General features: G+C 41.8%; 4 protein-coding genes across 6 annotated transcripts; 2 read left to right on the top strand and 2 right to left on the bottom strand.

The window, feature by feature from the left end:
• Positions 1 to 567: 567 nt before the first annotated feature.
• On the top strand, positions 568 to 9,028 carry zdhhc7 (zinc finger DHHC-type palmitoyltransferase 7). 2 transcript variants are annotated; one of them, XM_042061771.1, is made up of 8 exons: positions 568 to 771; positions 2,267 to 2,360; positions 4,364 to 4,675; positions 5,597 to 5,721; positions 6,255 to 6,351; positions 7,263 to 7,344; positions 7,608 to 7,738; positions 8,495 to 9,028. In XM_042061771.1, exons 3-8 carry the CDS (start codon positions 4,370 to 4,372, stop codon positions 8,672 to 8,674), a joined length of 921 nt encoding a protein of 306 aa, XP_041917705.1. In that variant the 5' UTR covers positions 568 to 771; positions 2,267 to 2,360; positions 4,364 to 4,369; the 3' UTR covers positions 8,675 to 9,028. The 2 variants fall into 2 exon arrangements, with proteins under 2 accessions (XP_041917705.1, XP_041917706.1); XM_042061772.1 differs by lacking the exon at positions 568 to 771 and adding an exon at positions 789 to 1,165.
• A 2,029-nt stretch (positions 9,029 to 11,057) lies between these two features.
• On the bottom strand, positions 11,058 to 12,637 carry nip7 (NIP7 nucleolar pre-rRNA processing protein). Its single transcript, XM_042061773.1, has 5 exons — positions 12,480 to 12,637; positions 12,241 to 12,327; positions 12,007 to 12,145; positions 11,766 to 11,906; positions 11,058 to 11,557 (listed from the first exon to the last, which is right to left on the bottom strand). Exons 1-5 carry the CDS (start codon positions 12,533 to 12,535, stop codon positions 11,438 to 11,440), a joined length of 543 nt encoding a protein of 180 aa, XP_041917707.1. The 5' UTR covers positions 12,536 to 12,637; the 3' UTR covers positions 11,058 to 11,437.
• An 11-nt stretch (positions 12,638 to 12,648) lies between these two features.
• cog8 (component of oligomeric golgi complex 8) lies at positions 12,649 to 16,619 on the top strand. The gene is made up of 5 exons (XM_042061765.1): positions 12,649 to 13,029; positions 13,205 to 13,412; positions 13,641 to 14,459; positions 14,608 to 14,776; positions 15,874 to 16,619. The coding sequence occupies exons 1-5, from the start codon at positions 12,701 to 12,703 to the stop codon at positions 16,221 to 16,223; spliced, it is 1,875 nt and encodes a 624-aa protein (XP_041917699.1). The 5' UTR covers positions 12,649 to 12,700; the 3' UTR covers positions 16,224 to 16,619.
• Positions 16,403 to 20,132, bottom strand: nob1 (NIN1 (RPN12) binding protein 1 homolog). 2 transcript variants are annotated; one of them, XM_042061766.1, is made up of 10 exons: positions 20,017 to 20,132; positions 19,561 to 19,693; positions 19,274 to 19,407; positions 19,115 to 19,186; positions 18,833 to 19,003; positions 18,598 to 18,744; positions 17,980 to 18,291; positions 17,486 to 17,583; positions 17,256 to 17,400; positions 16,403 to 17,086 (listed from the first exon to the last, which is right to left on the bottom strand). In XM_042061766.1, exons 1-10 carry the CDS (start codon positions 20,083 to 20,085, stop codon positions 16,814 to 16,816), a joined length of 1,554 nt encoding a protein of 517 aa, XP_041917700.1. In that variant the 5' UTR covers positions 20,086 to 20,132; the 3' UTR covers positions 16,403 to 16,813. The 2 variants fall into 2 exon arrangements, with proteins under 2 accessions (XP_041917700.1, XP_041917701.1); XM_042061767.1 differs by having other exon boundaries at positions 18,670 to 18,744.
• Between the last annotated feature and the right edge of the window lie 35 nt (positions 20,133 to 20,167).

The following is a 20,167-nucleotide window of genomic DNA, read 5'->3' as shown; positions in this document are numbered from 1 at the left end:
ATCAATTTGGCCTGAGCCACTTTGTTTGTCACCCATTTCAGAGCAGGAATATTAAGCACACAGCACAGACAGCTAGTGGAACATTATGAGAATTTAGCAGAATTCATATAAGTGTTATAGGGCCTAGGCTCACTTTAAGGTGATTTCTGTTACTCCCTGCCTTTTATTTTTTAATTTGTGGTCCATATCCAATAAAACCACAATGGCAATGATAGACTAATTACAAGGACATGTCTGTTCTGCCTATTGTTGTTAATAGGCTTAATGTAAAGGCAAATTGTTTGCAGCATAGGCTAATAATAATCTGCCAAATTCATCAGATAGCCTAGCCTATGGATCAACCTGGCCAACTTACAATGGGAACCTCATCACTGTAGGCTATAATCCTGCTAACCTTATTCTGTTTTGAGGTAGATATATTTGCTGCTGGACTTTTGGGGTGTAGTAAGAAATGGTCGATAAAGTAGCCCTAACTCACGGCCAGACTAACTTTTAAGGTCAGTCATTGAGGGTAGTGCACATGCGCATGCGTGCAACCGTAAAAGGAGTGGTATTCTGAGAGTGACGGGCACAGAGACAACACCTGCATGCGGGAAGAGATGGGAGTCCCGGAAGTCGCATTATCGGATAATTAGGAAGGCAACTATGGAGGCTTGAAATGTTTTCAGTGTTTGTATATTAGTATTGATGATTATATGTGTGGCGACGCCGGTTGGAAATCCATTTTAAGACAGTGTGACTAATCTTGTGTGTAGGTCAGGAATTACTGCGGTAAGTGCCGAGTAGGGGGTCACACAAAGCACATTTACTAGCTAGCTAGCGAGCTAATCCATTTAGTTATGTAGGATGCTACCTAGCTAGCTCCTTGCATGTATGACAAGTATTGCCAAACAACAGTTTTATAAGGATCAGATCGCTGTGAGAAAGAAAAAGAAATTCACGCGTGTAGCGTTAATGTGGCTCTGCGTGTAAGTTATGGGCACGTCAGTGTGGTTGAAGTTATAGTTAGCAATGGCAGCATTTCATACACAGTCTTAGACAACTGGGTAAACATAAGCAATTAGCTACAGCTTGGCATCAGACGTGTGTTCCGGTGATTGTGTCAGCTGGCTAAATTAAGTAACGTCACTACTCGTATGTCTGTGGTAATGTCAGAAATTTCCAGGTAAGCAAGTAACGTTTGCTAGTTAGCTTGGTTAGAGACAGTATAAGGACTTTGGTTTGGCCAGTGTGTCATCGTTACAACGGTTCAGCTAACTAGCTGGGGCTATCCAAGATCAGTCAAGTGCTTTCGTAGAATTTCGGCTGTCAAAATTAGCAGTATGGTGGATGCTTATTACAGTTAAGTTTAAGTTACTTCGCAAAGACATATTTAAGCACAGATTTGGTTCAACCGATAACGTTACTTGAATACAGTTTGCTGTTTATCAATCTCTGACGCGCTCATGTAGGTGGTGAGGTAGGTCATCATGGTGCATCATGGACTGTTGTGATAGATATAATATGGCAATCAACATTTGTTTAAATGTGTTTAAATAGCTGCATGGAAAATGAGTGACATTGTAATTTAGTTGCACTAGTGTCAAACGTAAATTTATCCAGGTAATTGGATAATGATGTTTTACATCAATCGCTTTTGACGTCGATTATGCCTAAATTAATATCCAGTAAATTGTCAGTTTCCCCCATAAGTTATCAGATATGTTTGCCTGTGCCCGTTACTGATATTGAGCAGTGGTTAACTTCTTGTCAGTGAAATGGTTGAGAAGTGACAGTTGGAAATCAAATCTAAATCACTTTAGAATTGAGAGCAGTCTTTGTCACTGCAATGCATTTATTCATGGCCACCATTACACCTCTAACCTGCATGTCAGCATTTCTGGTGTACTGGACATCCTCCCTGAGTCGAATTTACATTTTGCTTATATATGATTGTTGACTGACCCCCTCCCATGATGCCACGAGACAAATTTTGTCATAAATCCTCATCCTCAAATAGTTCACTATTTGTGTGTGTGTGTGTGTGTTTATGTGAATGCATAAGCAGTGTGAAACTTGATTTTCAGAAAACCATGTTATTACTGGGGAGTAGCCTATATTTAATGCTGATTCTGGTGGCTCTGATGTGTCTGGGGCCTTTTTGCCAACCCACTTCTGTACATAGGGCGCTGCACTGTGCTGCATTGCTCTAGCCACTGACATTGTTTCCGCTTATCATCTTAAAAGATGTGTATTTTTAAAATGTGCGCTCTCGCATCTGCTGCAGGTGGCTCCGTGGAGGGGGTGGGGCCACACGGGACCCCACCAATGAAGACGTGAGGGCCACAGACAGCATGCTACTGTAGAGTGGAAAGTGAAAGGTGAGTGATAAAGAGGAAGCCTGTCTGATTAAGTCTAGTTTGGTCCTTTTTTATGTTTCACTTAGGAGTCAGATAAATTAAATGTTGAGATTATGAGACTCACTTATATTATGTGGCCATTATTCCTGATCCTTCATGTGTCAGTGTGTTACTACCCAGTGTTTCCCATAGAATTTAATTCTATTTGTGGTGGTTGGTTTGCAGAATTAACCTGAATGTAACAGTTTTTAACAAAGTAGTGCAGTGTGATGCAGATTTAAGCACAATTTAGCCAATCGACTTTTATGCCAACAATTGCAGGATTGTTAATGTTTTCTTTAAACGTGCATATAGGTTTGTTGAACCTATATGCAGACAAGGAGAGGCTGCGCAAAGGTGCACATAGCTCTACAATGAACGGATTTCATCCAATTTAATTTAGTACAACATGGAAAATCATTGTGTGGCGTCAGTGTTGATATTGTGGTGGGTCGCCACAAATAAGTCAATGTATGGGAAACACTGCTACCAGAAGTACCCTTGGATATGCCCGCCATTTTAGTCTACATTTAATGAGTGTTAAAACACTTAGGATCATTTACTGTGTGTACTTGTGGTCGGATAAGGCATTGCACATCAAAGAGCCATATGTGTCAGCATTTCCCTCAGTAGCAGATGAGCGAGGGATTGGTGTGGTTGAATATTTTGACCTCTACTCCTTGTTGATACTCTTGAACAAACTATGTTTTCACAACACTTACTCAAAATTCCTTTTCTGTATAGCTTTGAAAACCATGTCTTGGACAGAGTGTGAGAAGAGATGGACTGTGGTTATTATTGGATTTTTAGGTTCTTCTCTTCTCAATATTCTGACCTGTATCTTCTGTGGGTGCTCTAGAACAGACGTTTTACAGCACCTATCCAAAAATCCTTTTCTGTCATAAAGTATTAGTAAAGAAAGCATTAGTAAGGGCTGATGCTATTCCGTTTAGACCCTGGGGGTCCGCAATAGAAAATGTACGTCTTTGAAACTTGCACATGTGACTTAAAGTTGAGTAAAAAGTGATGTTGTAAAAACAGCCGTTCAATGTCTGATTCTATGAACAGCTTGCATTTTACATTTACACATATTGTTCAAGAAAGCAACTTGGTCCAAGGTCCAGACTTGCCTTTCCTGTTTTCTGATTGGATGAACAGCTTTTGAAAATAAAATAAAATAAAGATTGTTTCATTAAGAATACTTTTTTTTTTACATACATTACACACGTTGCTACTTTCTCTCTTAACCATTTTTGTTTCTCTTGTTTCATTTGGCGAGTCTTGGCTCCGAGTATAGGCCAAGCAAGATGTGCCAGTTTTCCTCTAGGCAACATTTGATTGTCCTGGACTTGAAATTTGCATCTGAAATGCTGTGTGCAAAAAGCAAAAGCAAACTTGCTTTGTTGAAGTCAGTGGAGAGCATAATTAAAATGAACCACCATACGCTCTGAAAGAGCATTTGGCATGATGCATCAAATAACAATTTTGTTGTGCTGTGTGATCCCATCCAAATGGCTTATTGAGTCATTAGCACTGTATCTATCAAAGTCTATTGTTCTGGTCTAGTTTTCAGTTTGGTGTTTTTAATGTAATAATGTTTAATAAACACCGGCAGCATTTTGGTCATCTCATGCGGGAGAAATATCTAATTTTTGTACATAATATACTGAAAAATCCAGAGAGACGTCAGCATTATCAGTGCTTTTTTTCCAGGCTCTGATAGCCGATCAATGCTGTTCTATTTCTGATGGGTAATCCAGATCCTGGAGAAGCCATTCTGCTATTGATTTGTGTTTTATGACGTATGCCAGTATGGTGGAGGCTATTTCTTGTGCTGTTTTTGTTCTGTTCATTACTTTGTCAGTAAAGATGTATGAATGAAGAGCACTGACGCATAGGTGATCCATGATTAATACTTTGTTTCCTTCCATACCCCTGTACAATCTTTTTTTCTTTCTTTTTTTCTTTCTTTCTTCTTTCTTTAGGAAAGAATGCAGTCCTCAGGCCATCGGCTACGGGATGTGGAGCAGCATCACCCCTTGCTGGCTGGCGAGGAGGAGGAGCTGAAGGGGGTGTGTTCAGCGCCAGGGGACCGCGTCTGGTTCATCCAGGACAGCTGTGGCATTGTGTGCGCAGTGATGACCTGGTTCCTGGTGCTTTATGCCGGGTTCGTGGTCAACTTTGTCATGCTGCTCCCCTCTAAGAACTTCTGGTTCTCAATGGTCAACGGAGTGACCTTCAACTTCCTGGCCGTGATGGCGTTGTCGTCGCACGTACGCACCATGCTGACTGATCCGGTGAGGCAACATTTTAAGGCACCCAACCACAAGCTAAAGTAGCCTGGACTAGACTTTGCATTTAGTAAAACTAGTGTCATGCACAGCACTGTATCTGGTGTCATTTGCCGTGCAGTTGACTTGAGGTCAAAATCCTCTAAATGTTGCTTTTTAACAATACCTTTAGCTTTTCATATCCAAACAACTTTACACTCGACATTGCACTCATTTGGGTCTTTAGCAGTGTATAAGGTGTATAAGTATATGTACTCTTTTGATCCCGTGAGGGAAATTTGGTCTCTGCATTTATCCCAATTTGTGAAACACACTCGGCACACAGTGAGGTGAAGCACACACTAATCCCCACGCAGTGCTCGGAGAGCAGTGAGGGGTTAGGTGCCTTGCTCAAGGGCACCTCAGCCATTCCTACTGGTCGGGGTTCGAACCGGCAACCCTCCGGGTACAAGTCCGAAGTGCTAACCAGTAGGCCACGGCTGCGTGGCTGGCCCCAGTGCACCCACTATGTGTGAAGTCAGTTGGATGAACAGTTTGAAAGATGTGCAAAGGACAGACTCCAGATTCCACATTCCACAATTTATAGTTTGCTAAAGCCCCTGACACCTAACCATAATGGAATGAGAACGAATAAAAACAAATAGAACAAACTTTGGATGAAGGGGAAAACAGAACATCATTAAATACACATTACATAAATATAATAGTTTGATCAGCGAAAAGGAGGAGGTGAAGGTGTGAAATAGTCATATATAATTCTGTTCTCAGATTCATGTGATCTTCATAACAGGTTGAGCTTCAACAAATAATGGAAAAGCATACGATCACTTGGGTTGTATTAGCTGCAATAGCCATGCCATATTGACTCACAACCATATCATACCTCTCACTAATACCAACTAATATTGCTCCTCTTGTCCTCTGCAGGGAGCAGTTCCGAAGGGCAACGCCACTAAAGAGTACATGGACAGCTTGCAACTGAAGCCTGGTGAGGTCATCTACAAGTGCCCAAAGTGCTGCAGCATCAAGCCTGAGAGAGCCCATCACTGCAGGTATTTACCGAGCCAGACACTGGAACACCACACCACACCACACTCCCCTCTCTCAGGAGGGGATTCAGGACTGCCTGTCTGTGCGCTAGTCTTCTGGCTGAGGCAGGACTGTTTTAATAGCCAGGAGAGTCCTCGCTGAACTGGCTGAGAGACTGAATGGGGTGTGAGTGACTCAGCAGCTTGTCCTCCAGTGCTCACTGTCTCTCATAACAAAGAGGAAAAGAAAAACTACCTTTTAACATGAAGAAACCTTAAGCAGAAGAGAGAGAGAGAATAAACAAGAAAAGGAAGGAAGGAAGGAGAGAAGAGAGAACCAGAAGCAGGCAGATGAGTTCATACATTAATCAGGATGGGCATTTCAAACATACATGTGACATACGTACATGATGCATAGAAATGTAAAAGATATATACATGAGTACTATATTAATGGCAGCAGGGAATATCCTGTCGTGGTTGGGTGTGATCAATGCGGAGGTCTTCATGATGATAACTTTGCCTCTCTCCCCCTCCCTGTGAATCCCTCCCCTGCAGCATTTGTAAGAGATGTATCCGCAAGATGGATCACCACTGTCCCTGGGTGAATAATTGTGTGGGCGAGAAAAATCAGCGCTTCTTTGTGCTCTTCACTGTGAGTATGAGGGTAGTGATGCCTGCCCCACCCCCTGTAGTTTATCTGGGGCATTGAGCAGTGGGCTGGCTGGTCAATTGCATACTTGCTTTTCTACAGGAGGTGCTAACATGCCAGCCATTGTAGGGAAAATGCAGGTACTTCCTTGCTTGGTTGTCTGAATGGTGTTGGATTACCTGCCTGGGGTCTTAATGGTCACTCTTTTGAAACCACTGACAGCATTCAAATGTAAGACAAGCCAGACCTGGGAACGTAATATGAGAGCCAGTGGCCTACAAAGACAAACTACCATAAATGACGGCAGACCAGCCAGGCTGCATTCTTGTCATGTTTCCATGCCATAGGTTATTTGGGTTTATCTGAGGGTCATTGTTAGTTAACTTAGGCTACGTTTATACGGTGACGATGAAAAGAGAAGACGCAGAAGTGGCGTCTCGTCTTCATTTTTTTTATTCGCGTTTAGACGAGCATTCTCAGGGGGAAATCTTTGTTTATATGAAGACGCAAGAGTATGTGATATTTGATTGGATATGCATTCTAGACCGCTGGTGGTGTTGTGATAGAACCCCGGTACGTCACGCGCAGACATTCTAATTTGACAGTTTAGCCAGAGAGGTAATCAAGGATCTTTGGTTTAGCCGTTTAGACGGAGACGCAACCCGGGTCGTCTTCAAAACTCTACACTCTGGAAGGAGTCTTCAGATTTTTGCGTCTTCAAGCCCCGATGGCAGGGTCGCCGTGTAAACGAAAGGCACTTATGATCAAATATTTTGTCGTCTTCCTTCGCAATCGTTCTCGTATAAACGGCTTAGGGAACATTCCTGGGGATTGTTTTAATGTGTTTACATAACAGAGGCCACAAATGAATGTCTGCTGCAGATTAACTTTCCTCTTCCGTTTTGTTCTTGTAGATGTATGTAGCCTTGATATCAACCCATGCACTATGTTTGACTGGCTACCAGTTCTTCACCTGTGTCAAAGTCCAGTGGAATGGTACGTGTTTAGGTAGAGCAATCTCACACAGTGTGCATGAATATAAACATTCTGTGTACCACAACAACAACAACAACAATGTATTCTTCAGTAGTTAACTGTGCTGAAGCCTCCTGGCATTGTGGCTTTGTTCTAGTTCTATTTAAAGTTTCTAAAACGTCACTGGCATACCCACATCTTTGTCAAAAGTGGTGGAATGATGTTTTGAGTACGGTTCTGTTTGAAGCTCAGCGAGTCTCACTCTGTTGTCCTTTCCTGTGCAGAGTGCAGTGATTTCTCCCCTCCCGTGGCCGTCATGCTCATGATCTTCCTCTGTATGGAGGCGCTCCTCTTCCTCACCTTCACCGCCGTCATGTTCGGCACGCAGATCCACTCCATCTGCAACGACGAGACGGTGAGTCACGGTCGAGGACTTCCAGTCGGTCAACTGTGTCAGCAACATCTGTCTGGGCCCTCATTCATGAAACATTCAGAGATAGGTAGTCAGAGGGTTCTTCCTCTGATCCTTCTGATATGCTGGGTTAATGACTAGTTACTGCCGTCAGGCTTTGACTATTGAGCTGAGTTACATTCATGTAGATAGACAAGGATGGCCAGTAGGTCCATAGCCCACTAATGCTATTGATGCCTTCTGTGTCTGGCTTCTGGTACATTCAAGGGAAGTTCACCACTGTGCCTGTGTGAAATACTGATACATTAATGATTTCCCTACAAGTTAATTTGCTGATATTTCATGGATGAGGCCCTGGTGACTAAATTAGTGGGTGGGGGTGTTCACTTCAGAGGTTGTTGTACAGGTCAGGCTGACCTGCTGGTATAGTATTGGTATCACTAGCGTTTTGGTTCTTGCTTTGTTTCAGCAAGAGATTACACATGTGACTTATGTATAAGCCATAGTGCTTCACTGGGAACAAAGTTCCATTTTGGCCCATTATTTTCACATGCACACTGACTCTTTCTTCTCTCTCTGTTGTCATGTCAAAATAAAGGTATTTAAAGCCTGTAAATGTACTTAAAATAAACTTTAACACGATTATACTTATTGAAAGGCTTTCTGTTCATGCAAGAACATAGCTGACCTGTTGGCATTTTTAAATCTGCCTAAATAAAAAAAAAAAACCCGATCCTGCCTCCCCTGTGTGTCCATCAGGAGATCGAGCGGTTGAAAAATGAGAAGCCTACGTGGGAGCGGCGTGTGCGCTGGGAGGGCATGAAGGCCGTGTTCGGTGGCGCTCCCTCGCTCATCTGGTTCAACCCCTTCGCTGGCCTGCAGCTGCGGCGCCTCCTCATGGTCAGAGCACGCAAGGGTGGCGCAGAGTTCTCCGTCTGAGGAGCGGGACGACAAGACAACTCCTCCCCCCTCCACCTCACCACACCCTCAGCCAGTCCTGCCCAGGCCTGTACTCATAGACCATGGCCCAATCTTGAGGAATCCCCCTAAAGGTTTTGAACTGGTGGGGCAGGGGGTAGCTTTATTTGTTTTTGTTTAGAGAAAATATCAGGACTACAGAACGAAAGTGGCCATCTGACTTATGGAATTCATCTTGCAGTCTATTCGCCACACTGTTGCGTTGACCTGGCTTCAGACCAGTCTACAGTAATGGGAATGTGAATTTCTCCTCTTTTTTTTTTTAAATGTCTTTTAATATCTGCTGAGGTTGTGTGTTTTTTTTTTTTTTTTTTTTAAGTGAATTGATTTAAGGGTTGAATGGAGTTGGCACTAGGTTCAGACCAGTGGTGCTTTTCACTGATCTTCATGAGGGAATGTCAAACCATACAGGGCCTTGGCGCAACAAAGCTCCTGTTGGGTGCCCTGGATCTAGTAACATATGACTTCATAACAGTGTGGGTTAGCTATGGTAACTCGGGTCACCAAAGCTTTAGAGGACAAGTATTATTGCTGATCTCCAACTATAGAGGAGCCATTCTTCTAAGGACGTTGTGACAACAGTGTTTCCCTTTGTCAGTCACTTTTTCTTGTTCTTTTTGTTGAAAGAATTCAAATTTTTGTGATGACCACTAATGAATTACTGAGAATGATATATGAGATTATCACTGCATCACCCTACACATTTGGGAGAATTTGAACTGTTTTTATCAGTTTATCAGTTAACTGTTTTTATCTTAATGGAGGAATGACACACACTTTGTCTCCTTTGGTAAAATGCAAACATCTCAGATAACACGTTTGTGGACAAACAAGTCTAAAGGTACCTCTTAATGGGCACTGTATGTTTGAAGAGGGGGTTGTGCATTATATGAAAGGTTTAATACAGAGGCCCATCATGCTATGCTAGTGGATACATTTTTGAATGCAAGATGTGGATCATTTCCTTTGAAAAGGACAACTATTCAGAATTTGCTAAAAGCCCACCAGAAATCCTGCTGCCCAGTTCAGTTGGGCCAAATCCAAAGTGGCCAATAACACTTATTTTCTGTGTTACTCTTCTAGGAATTCTCTGAGCAACTGAGCAGCCTTGGCAGGCCTCTCCTACACTGAATGCTAAGTCCCGTCTTATACCTTTGTATCAATTTGGCTTCTGTTTGTGAAGTATCATGTTTTGATCTTCAAATTTTATAGCAAAACTGACTTTACAGTCTAGAAAAAACAACCAAGACCTAAAAAAGCAGCTGTATGTATGCATTTTAAATAACACTCTTCTCGCCCCACATCTCACTTTTCCTTTGATTAGGGCAGTTTACAAAACACTAACTGCTTGCACAACTATTAATAACATTTTAAAAAAGCCCTCAGCTCATGATTAACTGTGTTGTTTATTTTAAGAGTAAACAAGCCTTGTTCTTTTACTGCACAATCATGAGGACATCGTTTTACTGAGCTTTCCTCTATTTCCCCTTTTAAAAATCACATGACTGTCATCACAAACACTCCAAAGTACTGCTTTAAGAGTAGTTGTTGAAATGCCAACTTCACTACATACCCCCCCCCCCCCCCCCCCCCCCCCCCCCCCCAAACCCCATGTTTTATTATCATACTGAAGATGAAATCATACGTTTTTCAAAAACTTGCCTTTAAATTATTATACTACGAATGTATGTATTGAACTTTTGGTCTCTTGTTTTGCTAGCTCATGAAGGGATATGCCTAAGGTTGAGCTGAAGTCTGAACTGTTGTCTACATTACAAACAGTATTCATAACTTCCTGTACCCGAGAGAATGTACGTCAAAGTTTTAATTGCGTGGAAAGGCGGTTACCTCCGTTTACCTGCAACACATTACTGCACTTCAGTGGATGAAACTGTACATGCTGGCTAAGTGTGGACTTCAGATGACTATTCTCATGACTCGACTTATAGGGGCGAGTCTCTTGGCAATCTTTCGCTGAGCAGCTTTAAGAATTCAGGGCCGCAAATTCTGTTATTTCATAGACATTGAACCTATAGGCTGGATTATTCATGCTTCAAGAATTGAAATGGCCAATTGCTGGAAATTGTTAACATCTCATATCTATTGTGTTCCTGTCTGAATCTTGCTGAGCTTGATTCTCAAAAATCAGGGTAGAGGCAAAGAGAATGTGTAAACATAAATAAAACAAACCATTACACTTTGTTACAGGAAAGCATAAAGGTTTCTTATTTACAGTATATGATGAATATAATGATTTTATCAAGAGATTTTTTTAACTTGTCAAATTGTGCATTGTCTTTTGATTGTGTAGTTTTTTTGCATAAATAAATTTTAATCTTGAAAGTGATGGGCAGATGTTTAATCTGAATGTTGATTGAAAAAAATATGCAAGTATCTTCATATTCCCATTTTTGACAAAGATAACCAAATGCAAGTATGAGAATTAAATTTACACTTTCACGGTTTTACACACTATGCTTAAATGTGCTAAACAAAATGTGATTTAAAGAACACCAACATTTGCATCAAGTTGTGCAGCAAGCCTCAAAAAGAGCTTAACAAATAATAGTCAAGTATTAACTAACCAGTGGTCATACCATTGTATGTAATGGTGGAACAAAACAACTAAGCACTTGATCAGTCCTTTATGGCCGCCCGTCTCCTGAAAGTACTGGTGACCACAAACAGCTGCGGAGGAGTCCATTTCATGTCCCAATTTCCACATTATGTTAGCATGTCTTCATTTCGAATAAACTCGCCTATATCTGCTTGATGAAACACAACAATGGCCATTGGGTCCACTCGCCGACATTCTTGTGTAGTCTTTGCTGCAACACCAAATCCCTGCAGATATGTAGATGTTTACAAACGGTTAGAATAGGTACGGGTAGATACAGCAATTGCCGTGCAGTAAATTTGCATTTAATGATGGACAACTACAAAAGTGTTAGTGTGCTCTTAAAACCTACGCATATATGCACAACACATTTAACTAAAAAGGGGTACCCAACCCCAGAACTCTAGTGTATTACTACAGTATAAAAAAGCTTACCAAAGGAACATCAGCCATAGAGTACACCACTACTCCCTGGTACTGAGCAGTATTTTCTGTTATCCTACCCAGACCTGACTTCATGATGTGATTTCCATACAGAAAGGATTGTTCTCCTCCAGGTTTCACCCAAACCTTGAACTGATAATGAAAAGGGACAAGACAATATTTTTCGACGAAACACTTAAAAACACTGACAGCGATGGAAAACAAAAAAACTGCAGCAACAACATTCACTTACCTTTGCATAGGGAGCAAGGAAGTCCAGAGCAGTGATTTGCAGTCTGAACAGATGTGTCTTTGTGAACTTTCCAAAACATGTGCCGATGGATATCAGCTTGTCTCGTGAGATGTTTGTGGCCAATTTCAGAATTTTCTCACTACAAGAGCAGGACATTGAATAGTTAAAACTGACACAACATGCTAACCATATGTATTTGGTATATTGGGGTCAAAAAGGGGCAAATTGTCGTACCTTATATAATAGACGCGATCATTATGAAGTCTGAAACAGTATGTTCCGTCCGGTCGATCTATCAAGAGTTTGATATTCTCACCAATGCTGTTCGGAATGACAATAACATAACAAAAGTCAGAATATTAAAGTGAGTGCATGGTTAACTTCACTTACATCGCGTAGCTAATAACACAAGCGTCTGTGAACCAACTGCTGAACACACTTCATATGATTTAGTGGGTTGTTATATTACTTACTATTTTGATAGCTTTTCAAACATTGTCTTTGTTTCTTCGTCAGTTAACGGTCGCATGATTACACCAAGGTAAAATTTCTAATGTTAAAGAATAATTTTCAGCACAGTGAGCCACGTGAAAGCTACTCCACTCCACTGCTAGGAAGTCGCATGTGTATGACGTATGTTATTTTCCTGGATCGACGTACTTCCTGTTAATATCTGTCTACGGTTAATTCCGAAATGGCAGCTGTGGACGTGGAGGATGAAAGTATTCTGGCTTCTATCTTTAAAGATAGTTTCCCAGACAATTGGAGAGAAAATCCAGATTTCGCAGCGTATTTAGCAGAACTCAGCTCGTATGGCGTGGAGAAGTTAAATCGAGAACCCGAGAGGTTGTCAGAAGAAAGAGCTCAGATATTGCAGCTGACCCGGGAGCTCGCTTTCTCCAACTACAAGACATTCATCCGTGGTGCTGACTGCACCGAGGAAATATATCGAGACTTTGGGCGTGTTGAGAGCAGTGTATCTAAGCTTCTTGACAAATTGCCAAGTTTTGGGGAAAAATGCAGGTTTGTTCTATGCTTTAATTAATTATCAAAAAGTATCTATGTGTGAAAAGTACGTGCCAGATTGTTGACAGGCTTTGCCAGAAATCTGCAATGATGATTTACCAAAAGCATGACATACGTTATAAAATTCCATCATATATTCCTTTGTTATTTATGTTTTATATATCCTCCGTAGGGGCTTTATGATGGAGGCCGAGGAAATTGGGGCCAGTCGGCGCATGAACAGCCTGACCCTGAACCGTCACACCGAGATCTTGGAGATCTTGGAGATACCTCAGCTCATGGACACCTGCGTCCGCAACGGCTACTACGAGGAGGCCCTGGAGCTCGCAGCCTACGTGAAAAGGCTGGAGAAAAAGCACTCTTCAATACCTGTTGTTCAGGTAAGATGGTGTTTACTTTAGAGTCTGTTTTCCCCACTAGCAAAATCTTTTAATATTTCTAATATATTATGATTTAATATCTTGAATTTCCCCGTGGGGATCAATAAAGTATATATCTATCTATCTATCTATCTATCTATCTATCTAATATGAATTTATAACTGTAAACTGTGATTATATTTCAAGTGATTTTTGTTCTTGCATTATTGTTGGCTGTTGAATTTATAGGGGATTGTCCATGAAGTGCGTCAGTCTGCCCAGCTTATGCTGAACCAGCTTCTGCAGCAACTGCGTAGCAATTCTCAGCTACCTGTATGCCTACGAGTAATCGGCTACCTACGCAGGATGGATGTCTTCACTGAGGCCGAGCTGAGGGTGAAATTTCTACAGGCTCGGGGAAGCTGGTTACACTCCATGCTGGCAGCAATTCCTGATGACGACCCTTACTTCCACATCACCAAAACGATTGAGGCTTGCCGAGTACACCTGTTCGACGTAATCACACAGTATCGGGCCATTTTCTCGGATGAGGACCCTCTCCTTCCTCCAGGAGGTCAGACGATCAATGAGAGTGCCATCTTCCATGGCTGGGTGGTGCAGCAGGTTGCACAGTTTCTGGAGACCCTGGAAAGAGATCTTCAGCGTGGGGTAGGGGGTCGCCTAGATTCCCTCCTGGGACAATGCATGTACTTTGGCTTGTCCTTCAGTCGAGTCGGTGCTGACTTCCGTGGCCAGCTTGCGCCAATGTTCCAGCGGGTAGCCATGGATACTTTCTGCAAGGCGGTACAGGAAGCAGTGGAGAAGTTCCAGGAAGACATGAATCTGTACACTCTCATCTCACTGCCCTCTGTGCTGGGCAGTGCCACCCCCCCAGTGGCTCCCACCACTCAGCCTGGTACCCTCCAACCCCCCATGGCCCTGCTGAATTTCCCTCCTCTTGCTTGCTTCCTCAATTATATTTTGACAGCCTTTAATGACCTTCGACTCTGCTGCCCCATCGGCCTAGCACAGGATGTCACCAAACAGCTAGAATATGCACTTCTCAAGGTACATAAGGCAGGACTTCTCAAGATGTACCATAGCACCAGGGCAAACTGTATTTTTCATATTTGGAAATTGATGTGGTTGTGTGGTACATTACTAGGATTGCTTTCTAGCATTGCTGCTTGACGTAGATATATCTCTTACTCTACAGGTGACCAAGCTCATCTTGGTGTTTCACCGAGCAGAGGAGTCAGCTTTCAGCAGTAAGGAGAAGGAGCTGTTTGTCCAGTTCTGCTCTGCGTTTGCAGAGGACATGGTGCCTTTTCTGAACCGCTGCCTACAGGTCCTCTTTCCCCCCGCTCAGCTGGCACTGATACTAGGTAATTATTCCCTTCTTTTCCCCCCTTTGTTAAACATAAAGTTGAGTTTTGCACTATATACATTATTAGACCGTCAGCTAAGGGGATATTGATCAAACAAACAAGTTACACATTAAGGGACCTCATAGAGGGGCCCCAAACGGCTGTAGATCAAACAGTACTATCTCTCATCCGTTTAAAGTGAACAGGCTGCTCACACAGAGTGGATCCTGCCAGACTAATTCTCTGCTGCATAGGGTTCAACAGATGCCACTAAATGTTTATGTAATTTAGCAGACACTTCCAAAGCAAATGTGGCCTGTATTTTATAATTTACCTGGAGTAGCCTAGATATGTAAAACAAACTGGAATTGGTTGGGTACATAGGTACACAGTAACCCAATTATTAGTTATATTTATTCAAGGTCAATTCTAAAATAATGGACATAGGGGACCACGTTCGGAGGCTCCTATTAGGCCTTATGCAGCAATTTGTCCAGCTGGGTCCGTTTTGTGATGTGTACTGGGCCATTTTAAATTGGTTTGACGAAGTGTGTCAACTATTCGATCTAAAGCATTTGGGTGCCCTTTTGAGGTTTCCAAAGCAGGGGGTCTGCAGCACATATCCATATGTATGCTAAGTTTCCCAAGATCAGTGTATTTTTATGTTTATTGTTAATAATCTGTTAAATTCTATTTAGTCTACTAATTATATTGGTGTTTTTAGGCTATTTATTTTTACTATAAACTGTTAATTTTATCGCTAATGTAATGTTTATTGATGTAATTGTCAGTAGCTTTGCACAAAAGCATCTGCTAAATACCATAAACATAAACATGATGCTCCTGTGTTCACATGTTGGTACCTCATTTGTTTGATCAAAACATTTGGAAACCTCAAAGAGCCTGAACAAAGAAAGCTGATATCCATTAGAGGTTCTAAGTCTAGGACAAGGCTTAGGCTTAAACCATGTAGGGAAACTGTCTGTATAGATTTACAAAGTCATTGAATGGCAGCCTTACCTGCAGGCAAGGTGATGTGTTGAAAATGTTGATTTCCAGAAGTAGGATCTTCTTGAATGTTGTTTTTCACCATTTTGTTTTAATATTTCATTTAGGTATTCCTCCAACACAAGTGCATAAGTATGGCAGTCTGGGTTGCATTGATGTAAAGAATGTTCTGGAACCTCTTGACTTTGTCTTGCCTAAAAGAGAAGTGCCCATCCCTGAAGTGGACCTGAGTGATACCTTAAGCAGCCTGTCCACAGCAGAGTTGGAACTTAACCTCGAGGAGAAACTCTCTGAACCTGGGCATGTTTCTGAAGAAAGTAAACCACCCTCTGAGCCTACAGTAAACCCAGAGCCTTCTTCAGACTTGCAAAGAGGAGATCACACCACTGACACTACAGAAGATCCTCCAGAGGATTCTGACTTAAAAGATATTGATGAGGAGTTCTTATCTGGCTGATTAACAAATACAATTTGAGTTAATGTGGGTAGGGGGGTCTCATAACATAATGCAAATGCAAACACACAATTGATTAACATTCAGGAATATGAACAGAATAATTCTATTTACACTAATTATACCATGGATCAACTGAGTCCATCAATGTTACTGTGTGTACGTACATATTGACAGACATATTGGGTTTTAAATGTTTAATAAATATTGTTGACTTGTTACAATGGGAAAGGGATAATGTCCAGAACGGAAATGCAAGGATGGTTCTGCTTTCGGAAATCAGTCTATTTTCTTCTGTTTAAACAACTTGTAGTTGTAACAATCACAAATCTAATATATTTTTTAATGATATTGTATCATGTCAAAATACTGTATATTCCATTAAAACTTTAAATCTTCCATTTGATCTTAATATCAAAATGGATTACATTGAAGCAGTGATCTCATCAATAGAAAAATAGGACACTTTATACCTTTTTACCATTTTATACTAGGGAAACACATTGGAAAGCAAAGGTTGAGTTTCATATGGAGATAGACCTAATTAATCTCCACTCAGGGCCTTGTTACGATTATGTTTCCACCAACAGTTCTCACTTCTTTTTGACAAACTTCTTGCGAGCAGCATTGGGGTTGGAACGACGGCGGCCGCCACCGCTGCCCTGGGTGTCCCGGATATGCAGGGTGGCAGAGCGGCTGTAAATATCGTTCTCAATGAACGGAGAGTTTCCAGCCACGTAGTCTGGGTCGAAAACATCGGTCTTCTGGCGCGCCTTCCTGGATACCCTCTGCTGGGGAAACTGCTGGTCTTCTACCAGGTGGGGATTGCTAGCGTGTTTGCCACCCTGTGGCTTCGGCAAGGAGTACTACACAAGAGTCAGTACAAGAAACCAATAAGGACCTATCTTTGTTCATTACAACGTTTGATAACAAAACCACGCCCAACGTAGACTGGACAAACCCCTAAGCTATTCGCCAGTGACCATGCGTTTTAGTTCGCCAAGATATAGCCCTTGAAGTGATGCATTCACTCACCCTCATTCCTTTTGGATTCAAAACCTTGGGGTTCCTGGAGAAATGCATCTGCGTACTACCATCCTCACTGATTGTAACCGCAACCTTCTTTAGTGTGTTGTTGCCACAGTGTGGGCAGAATGTCTTGTTCATGTTGGTTGTGGTCCTTCAAATAACACCACAGAAGACATGAAAATATGTAAATCACAGAAGCAGCTCATAAAGAGTAACCAGTTCATTACGCTACTCACTTGAAACATGCATGGCAGCGCAAAATGTAGTTCCTTGTCTGCTTGATGAGCATGCCATTCACCGACAGGACATTCAGCCCAATCTGAATGAGGACATTCTGACAAGCAAAGAAATAATACAAACATTATCTTCGATGGCTTGCTGATGCAATGCGCATCAACTGACAACTTGCTCACATAAATAACAGGCTAGTGGATTAAACAAAGAGGCACCATGTAGTTGCCACCTGAGACTAGTCAGATGCCTTGCAAACACCAATACAACTACTAATTTAACTGATGGGTTTCAGCAATTCATTTTACAACATGCTGCAAATGCTGGTTACACATTTTTCACCTCACCACAAAACTGCACAGGGAATAGCCTAGGTGGTTGATGAGAAGGATGTGTGTTTACCCCTTTCAAATGACCAGGACTGAGTATCAATAGTTACATATGTAGTTAGTTATAACATATTTCTTAAATCAGCATCAAACATTTGTCAAAATTGTACCTGCATAGCGAAGTCAGTGGTTACACAGCCCACTTTAACATCTGCTGCTGGTTTGCCATTGTGACCATCCAACTTGACCTGCTTTATGTTCTTGGGAGTGATCCAGCCACCACCAACATCATCTTCTTCTTCTTCTTCGTTGTCGTCATCATCCTCCCTCTCCTCGCTTCCTTCTTGAGAGCCAGTACTGACCTCTTCTGAGTCTTTGCCCTTCCCGGAGTCTGTGGATGTGTTGTGCTCCTCTGCAGACAGATGCACAGACTGCATCTTCTCAGACACCTCACCGTCTCCAGCAGTCATGGTGTCTGCACCCTAATCCATGGTAATAGCAAACAATTGTATTATTAATCCTCGTTTATTATTTCAATAGTTATCTATTTAGCTGACACTTTTTATACTAAACAACTTACACCAATTGCAGGAACAGTTCCCTGAAGGAACTCTAGGTTAAGTGCTCAACGATGTATCCAGGAATCAAACCCATGCCTTTTTGGTCACTGCATGCAAGCCCAGTTTCTTATCCACTGCACTACCACTGCCCCAAGTACATGCAAATGTTTCACACACCACTAAAAGGGATGCCTTTAGATAAGTGACATCTTACTACGTATTACTCACAAGTAGCTCGAATAGATCAGCATCAATGCTGGGTATAGGAGCTCTCCAGAACTGAAAGCTGTTAAACTCTACCGTCTCAGTGGGCGAAGAGATCACATCATTTGTCTTGGCTGGACTCTGCACTTGTGTCTTCACTTCTGTGACATTCTTTTTCAAAGAAAATAAATACTGTAAATAAAGACTAATTAAATACTGCATAAAACCTGTGTGAAAATGTGAGAATGTTTTTACTCACAAGTAACTCCAAGATGTCAGCTTCAATATCAGGCAAAGTAGTCCGCCAGAACTGAAAGCTGTTGAACTCAACATTGTCAGGATCCTGAGAAGTAACTTTATTTGACTCTGCAGGGCAGTGTGCATGTGTCTCTCTGTTGGCTTGGTTCCTGGCATTTGGCTCTGAGATTTTCTATTTCCAGGGGGAAAAAAACATATTAATGGCTGCAAGAATTTTAAAGTATTACAACGACAATGATTTTTAATACTGAAGTAAAAACTACTATGCAACAAGCAACCTTACATGATGAGGAAAGTGGAATCCAGCAATATTATCTGGAGCCTCTGGATGTCGCTGTGTACTAGAAACTTTAACCTGTAAGCATAGTGATGGTTTTAGATTTACATGAATTTCACTTGTGAATCATTGTGTAATATGCAGATATTAGAGTCAATGCATTACCTTTACATCGGGTTCAGATTTTAGGTGCTTGGAACCAACATTCTCCAGTTCAAGCTGGTATGTCAAAGCCAAAACTTTGATGTCTGTGGCAGAGAGGCTAGGGTAGTCTCCCGTCTTTTTGGAGAATTCGGTCACTGTTACATTAAACAACATGGAAAACAGAACATATTCATCATTGTGAAAGACATTCCTGGACTGTCACTGTACACAATCGCCTAGCCTTACTTGACAGCACCTAAATGCGTCAGCCAAATGTAATGTAATGCAATGTCATGTTAATCCCCTACCGAATCGTACGTGCTCTGGAAAAGGGTCTTTGAAGATGAGTGTGTAGGGTAGGAAGGATAAACTTCTTTTGGTTGGTTTGTCCCGAATTTCATTCACAACATCCTTCAATGTGTAGATGGTTTTCCCGATTTCCTAAAGTGACAAAATGATACCTTTAATATGGTTGTCCAGTGCAGACCAGAGAGTTCCAACGGGTAAATACATGTAATAGACATTAGCCACGTTGCCACTGTTGACAGAAATAGTTGCATTAGCTTATGTTGTAAACACGATTAGTGCTCACGATAGCCTGAGCTGTGGTAAACTACTAATCAGTTCCATGGATAGGAAACGTTGTCCAAGTCACGTAGGTAATGCTGGATATTAGCGTGATGACACAGAACAAAATTCTGTATTTGAACATATGACAGTTTGGTAGCCACAACACGCGTAGAAATATATAAGAAAACAAGCACCTGAAGTGGGGCCTTTTTCAAAAATGCTCCAGCATCTGCGACAACATGCTCCACCTTGGCGGCGTCCATCTTGAATGCACGACTCCAGTAATTCACATCTCGCGTGACTTACGATTGTGTTTTTGACGTTTTTCTTGAAGCTCTTTGGTTA

Source organism: Alosa sapidissima, chromosome 14 (assembly GCF_018492685.1).
Source record: "Alosa sapidissima isolate fAloSap1 chromosome 14, fAloSap1.pri, whole genome shotgun sequence".
NCBI lineage: Eukaryota > Metazoa > Chordata > Actinopteri > Clupeiformes > Clupeidae > Alosa > Alosa sapidissima.
Note: the sequence above shows the minus strand (reverse complement) of the source record. Positions and strands in the feature narration are given on the sequence as shown.

Excerpts from the sequence above, each read along its gene's own strand:
- zdhhc7 (XM_042061771.1), top strand. The coding sequence starts at position 4,370 with ATGCAGTCCTCAGGCCATCGGCTACGGGATGTGGAGCAGCATCACCCC. Across the intron at positions 4,676-5,596 it reads GCACCATGCTGACTGATCCG|GGAGCAGTTCCGAAGGGCAA; the intron begins GTGAGGCAACAT and ends TGTCCTCTGCAG. Across the intron at positions 5,722-6,254 it reads GAGAGAGCCCATCACTGCAG|CATTTGTAAGAGATGTATCC; the intron begins GTATTTACCGAG and ends CCTCCCCTGCAG.
- nip7 (XM_042061773.1), bottom strand. The coding sequence starts at position 12,535 with ATGCGACCGTTAACTGACGAAGAAACAAAGACAATGTTTGAAAAGCTA. Across the intron at positions 12,328-12,479 it reads TTTGAAAAGCTATCAAAATA|CATTGGTGAGAATATCAAAC; the intron begins GTAAGTAATATA and ends CATTCCGAACAG. Across the intron at positions 12,146-12,240 it reads GATCGCGTCTATTATATAAG|TGAGAAAATTCTGAAATTGG; the intron begins GTACGACAATTT and ends CTGCTCTTGTAG.
- cog8 (XM_042061765.1), top strand. The coding sequence starts at position 12,701 with ATGGCAGCTGTGGACGTGGAGGATGAAAGTATTCTGGCTTCTATCTTT. Across the intron at positions 13,030-13,204 it reads AGTTTTGGGGAAAAATGCAG|GGGCTTTATGATGGAGGCCG; the intron begins GTTTGTTCTATG and ends TATCCTCCGTAG. Across the intron at positions 14,777-15,873 it reads TCAGCTGGCACTGATACTAG|GTATTCCTCCAACACAAGTG; the intron begins GTAATTATTCCC and ends TATTTCATTTAG.
- nob1 (XM_042061766.1), bottom strand. The coding sequence starts at position 20,085 with ATGGACGCCGCCAAGGTGGAGCATGTTGTCGCAGATGCTGGAGCATTT. Across the intron at positions 19,694-20,016 it reads TGAAAAAGGCCCCACTTCAG|GAAATCGGGAAAACCATCTA; the intron begins GTGCTTGTTTTC and ends TTGTCACTTTAG. Across the intron at positions 18,292-18,597 it reads CTGATCTATTCGAGCTACTT|GGTGCAGACACCATGACTGC; the intron begins GTGAGTAATACG and ends ACCATGGATTAG.